We start from the raw sequence: 6807 nt of genomic DNA, 5'->3' as shown, positions 1-6807 counted from the left end.
GCCTGTCTGTCTCGTCCCGACACCTACACATACATTACTATGGGACAGATGGAGATCGACTGGCTGATAAACGTTGCCTGTCTGTCTCGTCCCGACACCTACACATACATTACTATGGGACAATTTGAATATTGAAACAATGTTGCAAATGTCAGAGAGACAGACAACAAGATTTATACAAATCTCTGCTGTTGAAAACTAACTGTTAGTCTAAAAGAATTATGAGATCATGTCTAGATACCTTTTTATAGTGGAGAACAAGTTTGTAATTTGCCAGGCTGGGCTGATGAGACAGTGGTTTGCGCAGTCAGGTGGAATAGAGTAAATAGGCATTATAAGGTCATAGATTTTCAAAATGTCTCTTCTCTCTCATGGTAGCCAAAAGTCTTCATGAAATGATCTATTTTTCCGCTCTCTTATATTGTACGAATATGAAAGTACTAAACACATTACACTAAAGATTTAGCGCTACTCTTATCTCACCATTACAACCCCAAAAACATTAGTTGCAGGGATATATTAGATATTGTTGGTTTACATTTTCAACAAGAACAAGAAGCAAAATAGACTAAGATGCTTAATACTTTACTATTATCACAGACGCCTAATCAAAATAAAAACTGCTGCATCATGAGTCCAAAGGGTACATCATCTCATATCTAGTTATAAAGCCAAATCATAAACACAGATTAAAATGAGCAAACATGTCTATTGATGTGAAGGCTATGTAAAACTGTTGTCAATATAAAAATGCCACTCCGTAGTACATTTTAGTCATTTAGCAGAGCTCTTATCCACAGCGACTTACCGGAGCAATTAGGGCTAAGTGCTTTAATGAATTATGTATTTTTCTACTTGGGCAACAGGGTTGACATGTCATGCTCGACCCGCTCAGTTGACTGTTAGATGTTAAATGTTTATTTAGAAAAATAATATTTAAAAAGGAATAGTTTTCCAATTTTAAAATGAGTTATCAGTTACTGAGCTGACCTTTAAACCTGGGGGACAAATTTAAATGAATCACATCAAATAAATAATAGTTTTCTGAAACGACTTTGGTAAAGCAAATAACTAGGGCTTTACAACGATGGTGAAAATATTCCTATAAGTGAGACAAACATGATTCCTGTAGGCTATCAGTCATAAATTGTGTTTAGGATTTGTGTAATGCATATCACTACTACGCTATATGCCTAGACTGGCTCAGGTGTTTTAAAACAGGAACAGTAGTGTTTCTTAAATCCTCACGGGGCGAGCACTAGGGTCCATTCTTTATCCTACCAATCTTTATACTGGATGAGTTAGTGTTTAAATGTCCACGTTATTAGAAACAATGAAAACATTTCAATACAAATTTCCCAAAGAGTCTTGAAGAATATCACTTATAGATGCCCAAATAGGCTCAGTATAACTATTGTAACCCATCAGAACCCAAAATATAAGCTTGTTTTAATTGTAAATAAACATAAATATAGCTTCAAAACATAGTTGTTGATCCCATGTATTGTCAGTCCTTGCATCATAGCTCTGTCTATGAATTTGAGAGTGGTTACACTTCTCCTCTCCAATCCCTCAGCTGTTAACAAAAACAAGTGGCGGTGTCTGAATTGTTATTTTGCAAATCCCAGATTACCCCTTTGCTTAGGCAGAAAATACAGGTGTATTTGTTATGGTAATAAAAAAGAAGAAAAAAATGTTAGATATAAATGTCAAATATATGTGAAATATTATTCCTTCAAATAAAATGTATTTACTTTGTGCTAAATACAAAATTTCATTAAAAAACATTTCTCGCAGATAGGAACCACAGTTTGCACGGATAGGAACCAAGTTGGTAGTTGTTTCCCCAGTTGAGGTCGGTGCTTTCATTGAATGGGCATATCAAAATGGCGGACCAAGAAGTCTCGGTGAGGGAGTTCGTTGCTGTTACAGATGTTGATGAGGAGAGGGCCCGTTTTTTCTTGGAGTCTGCCGGCTGGGATTTGCAGGTACGTACAAGTTGTACTAAATGGGATATTTGATTTGAACTCACAACGATATACGAATGACAGTAGTTAGCTAGCTGCCAGACCACCACTGCTAGCCTGTACCAGATAACTAACGAGGCTAGTTTGTAACGATTTGTGCAAGTCACTCTTTCTCACAACAAAAGCTTGAATGACCATTGTTGCCTAGGACCTATATCTACCAATCAGTTTACAATGTTTTACCACCACTGTCTAATAGTTAGCTTGGCTAACGTTAGCTAACTTGCAGATAAAATTGTTCAGCAGTTTTTTTTATTCTTCTATTTTAAATTGAACTAGGCAAGTCATTTAATAATGTCTCGTCTCTCTCAACCACAGTAATCTAATAACAAATTCTTATTTACAATGACGGCCTAGGAAGTTAACTGCCTTGTTCAGGGGCAGAATGACAGATTTTGTCAGCTCAGGGATTTGATCTGGCAACCTTTTGGTTACTAGTCCAACTCTCTAACTACTAGGCTACCTGCCGCTCCAGTTAACCCAGTTCATAATCATAACTAGCTAACATTAATCTTCATCAAGTGACTGAGATGATAGGATGCGAAAATCTGATAAATTAGCTATCTAACTTCTAGTTTAATAACATCATTTTTTAGTTAGCTACCTTTTAAAAAATTTGCCAAGTTCACAATTAAGCTCTAGCAAAGTAGTTGGCGATCGAGTTTAGACTGTTTCTAGACACTGACATCTTGATGTTTGGATGACATAGCGTTTTGGTCTGTTTCATTAGCTTGCCCTGGCCAGTTTCTTTGAAGATGGTCCTGAGGATGACATCGTGACACTTCCTCAGCCAGAGAGTGGTGGATCCTCTGTGCCTCGTCCTACGGGGCCCAGGTACATAACTAACTGACCTCCGTATATCTGTTGTTAGTCTCGGTATAATTTAGGATAGGCAATATCTAAGTCATTTCAGTGTTTCTCTTGTCAAACTTAAAATAAAATAAAATCCTATGAAGCATTTCATGTTACATGATAGATGTTGATGGTTATTTTTTGTGTGTTTCTGTTGTGTAAAGGAGTGAAAAGAGGGTGACCTCCTTCAGAGATATGATGCATGAGGAAGTAGATGACAGTGATGAGGAGGAAGGGCAAAGGTAGGTTTGACTATACTTCTGTGACTTTGGGGTATTTTCAATTAATTTGAAAATGAATTGTAGTAAGTCTATGTGCATTTTGGACAGTAGTGTAGTGAGGCTCTAGGTCCCAGATCTGTTTCTGCCTACTCCAGTGTCATTGTCAAGCCAAACAGCATGACAATTCCATGAGGAGTTGGCAAGAGAGCAGAAACACAGAAACCTACTGGTACCCAGGCTAGTGATCCTCCAGAATGTTTCTGTAATTCAGTTCTCTGTAGGCTGGTATTGCTTTCTGCTGCATCAACAGATCTGGGTTGGTCCCTGTGTTATTGTTTTCATCGTCCACACAATTGCAGCACTGGTGTTGTAACCAGAAGCTTGGACTGGATCCAAAATCCAGGTTGTGTTGTTTCCCCTCTTCAATGGCCACATCCTCCCTCGGCTTCCCACCAGGTTCTTTGCTGGGGGCTCTGAACGCAGTGGGCAGCAGATAGTGGGACCCCCCAAAAAGAAGAGCTCTAATGAGGTGGTGGAAGACCTCTTCAAGGGGGCTAAGGAGCATGGGGCTGTACCTGTGGAGAAGGCTGGGAGGGGCCCAGGAGAGCCGAGTCGAGCCAGGGTATGAAAAGCTTCTCAGTGATACGTTCTGCACCAGGATCATTATTTTTTAATTTACTGATCATATGTATGTGTTATTAGCCCTGTGTTTTGGGATTGATGGATCCAATGTAGCGAGGGCCAGCCGACTAGAGCATACAAGTTGCAGTGGTGTATGATGTTAGTTGTCATGTTTTTCAAACTCTTATCTCTCCTCTTTCCCTCTAGCCCTTTATTGGTGGTGGCTACCGGCTTGGTGCAGCGCCTGAGGAGGAGCCTGTTTACGTGGCTGGGGAGAGAAGAGCAGCTAACAGCCAGCAGGATGTGAGTGTTTGACAGTGACATTTTTTTTTGTTTCTTATTTTTGTATTTTGCTCGTATACATTAGATCTCAGAAAAATACATTTCAGTTTTACTTCTTTACTTACTTATGTATTTTCTTTACTACGTGCTGAAGGTGCATATAGTCCTGAAGCTGTGGAAGACCGGTTTCAGCCTGGATGACGGTGAACTCAGAAACTACAGCGACCCTGGAAACGCCATCTTCCTGGAGTCCATCCGCAGGGGGTGAGAACACTGTTTGTATCGTATCCTTGTCATACTTCCGGAGACACCTGAAACCCCACCTCCTTAAGGAATACCTAGGATAGGATAGAGTAATCCTTCTCACCCCCCTTAAAAGATTTAGATGCACTATTGTAAAGTGGCTGTTCCACTGGATGTCATAAGGTGAATGCACCAATTTGTAAGTCGCTCTGGATAAGAGCGTCTGCTAAATGACTTAAATGTAAATGACGACAGCTCATGTCACACATCACCATTCTTCTGAATCCATTGAATAAGTTGTAAATGGATTTATGGCACTGGACAGCTGGAGGCTACATGTCCCTCTCTGAAGTCTGTTTTCTTATTGCTGGAGCATTGTAATAACAGAAGTCCTTCGTCCTTTCAGGGAGATTCCTTTGGAGTTGAGGCAGCGTTCCCGAGGGGGTCAAGTCAACTTGGATATGGAGGACAATCGGGATGAGGACTTCTCCAAACCCAAGGTTGCCTTCAAGGCATTCGGTGGGGAAGGACAGAAACTGGGCAGGTGGGTGAGTTCTATTTTAATAGAATTCAACACAGAGGAAAGGAATGAAATGGTCCCCCCTTTTCAGCACAATGCTTTAATAAAGTGACTGTTACACCTTATTACCACAAGGTGGTAGTAAGGGGTATTTTGGCACAAAGTGATATTGTATTTGATGGACTTTTGAAGTTAAATTGCTGGTTTACATTTAGATTTTTAAAAAACTTGATATTATCTTCTGGGAAAATGTGCACATATAATATTTTCTTCAAGTTTATTTAAAATACAGTATAATCACAATAAATGTCTCTTTCCCACCTCACCCGTCCATTCAGTGCCACCCCTGAGCTGGTGTCTGCTCCGTGTATGGGGGACCAGGATCCGGTAGCCAGTGAGACCCAGGCCATCGCCTCTGTGAACCTGGACGCCTCCCAACCTGTGACCAACATCCAGATCAGACTGGCCGACGGGGGGAGACTGGTGCAGAAGTTCAACCACACTCACAGGTCAGTGAAGAAGCCATGAAGCTCTACATCATCCCCTCAATGAAGGGCATGTCCAACCCCATATTACCTACTTTCTCCTCGTCATTTCTCTTCCCATCCTCAGGGTGTCAGACGTGCGTCAGTTTGTGGTGGGAGCTCGCCCTTTGATGGCGGCGACAGAGTTTGTGCTCATGACAACCTTCCCCAACAAGGAGCTTACTGACGAGAGCCAGTCGCTGCAGGATGCCAACCTGCTCAACGCAGTCATTGTGCAGCGACTAAAGTGATGGAGCCCCCTGGTTGCCAAGCTGGTTCACAGCTCTTTTACCTCCTGGAGGAACGAGACACCATGGACTTATGGACTTTCTTTTCTTTCTATAGTGGTGATACATTTTCCCTCTTCGGCTGTTTGCGAGGGAACGTGGGGAGCGGGCGGATAAGGCTTTTGATGAAAGACTGATCTGGTGGTAAAACCTGTTTAGAAAGTAGCAGTTGAACATGCACAGTAACAATAAAGCTTTCTTAACAGTTTCAGAGATTGCTTTAGATGTTTATAATACTGTCATTTTTGTTTTGTTCATCTTCCAATCATCTCTTCCTTGGCTCAACTCTTGCCTGCTTTTTCCACACAAGTTTCCATCATCTCAACTGAAAATGTACCCCTGCATCCTCGACGTACACCAATAGCCTGCTTCCATCAATTCACAACAAACCATCAACAACAAAAGACAGAATGGTTTTATTGAGACTTTCTTTTACCAATACAAACTGGGTGTATAACACATTAAGGACACCTTCCTAATATTGAGTTGCAACCCCCCTTGCCCTCAGGACAGCCTAAAATCATAGAGGAATGGACTTTTTAATTTATTTAATAAAAAAAAAAGATTTACAATGAAGGCCTACCCCAGCCAAACCCAAACCTGGACGATGCTGGGCCAATTGTGCGCCGCCCTATGGGACTCCCAATCACAGCCGGTTTTGATACAGCCTAGAATCGAACCAGGGTCTGTAGTGATGCCTCTAGCACTGAGATGCAGTGCCTTAGACTGCTGCACCACTCTGGAGCCCAAATGTAGGATCTTAATTTGAGAACAGAACAGCCTCATTTCATTGGGGGCATGGACTCTACAAGGTGTTGAGAGCGTTCCACAGGAATGATGGCCCATGTTGACTTCAATACTTCCCACTGTTGTGTCAAGTTGGCTGGATGTCCTTTGGGTGGCGGACCTTTCTTGATACACATGGGGAAACGGTTGAGCGTGAAAAACCCTGCAGGGTTACAGTTCTTGACACAAAGCGGTGCGCCTACTACTACAACCCGTTTGATTTAATATATTAGGATCCCCATGGCAACGCTAATGGTGACAGCTAGTCTTACTGGGGTCCGAGACATAACGAAAAAGACAGACGAAAGACATCACAATTGACATACATTTAAAAACATAAACATGTAATGTGTGTGTGCATCTATCAGTTACACATACTGTACATGTCAGTACATAAACACAAGTGGGTTACATTTGGGGAGAGGCGTTGTGCTGTGAGGTGTT

General features: G+C 41.5%; 1 protein-coding gene across 2 annotated transcripts; it reads left to right on the top strand.

The window, feature by feature from the left end:
• Positions 1-1838: 1838 nt before the first annotated feature.
• On the top strand, positions 1839-5785 carry LOC124045518 (NSFL1 cofactor p47-like). Of its 2 annotated transcripts, none has more exons than XM_046364862.1 (9): positions 1839-1988; positions 2758-2861; positions 3044-3121; positions 3557-3722; positions 3929-4024; positions 4158-4267; positions 4653-4790; positions 5105-5275; positions 5379-5785. In XM_046364862.1, exons 1-9 carry the CDS (start codon positions 1887-1889, stop codon positions 5539-5541), a joined length of 1128 nt encoding a protein of 375 aa, XP_046220818.1. In that variant the 5' UTR covers positions 1839-1886; the 3' UTR covers positions 5542-5785. The 2 variants fall into 2 exon arrangements, with proteins under 2 accessions (XP_046220818.1, XP_046220817.1); XM_046364861.1 differs by having other exon boundaries at positions 4155-4267.
• The last annotated feature ends 1022 nt before the right edge of the window (positions 5786-6807 follow it).

This window comes from Oncorhynchus gorbuscha, linkage group LG10 (assembly GCF_021184085.1).
Source record: "Oncorhynchus gorbuscha isolate QuinsamMale2020 ecotype Even-year linkage group LG10, OgorEven_v1.0, whole genome shotgun sequence".
In the NCBI taxonomy this organism is placed as follows: domain Eukaryota; kingdom Metazoa; phylum Chordata; class Actinopteri; order Salmoniformes; family Salmonidae; genus Oncorhynchus; species Oncorhynchus gorbuscha.
The sequence above is the reverse complement of the archived record's forward strand: the minus strand, read 5'-3'. Positions and strand labels throughout refer to the sequence as shown.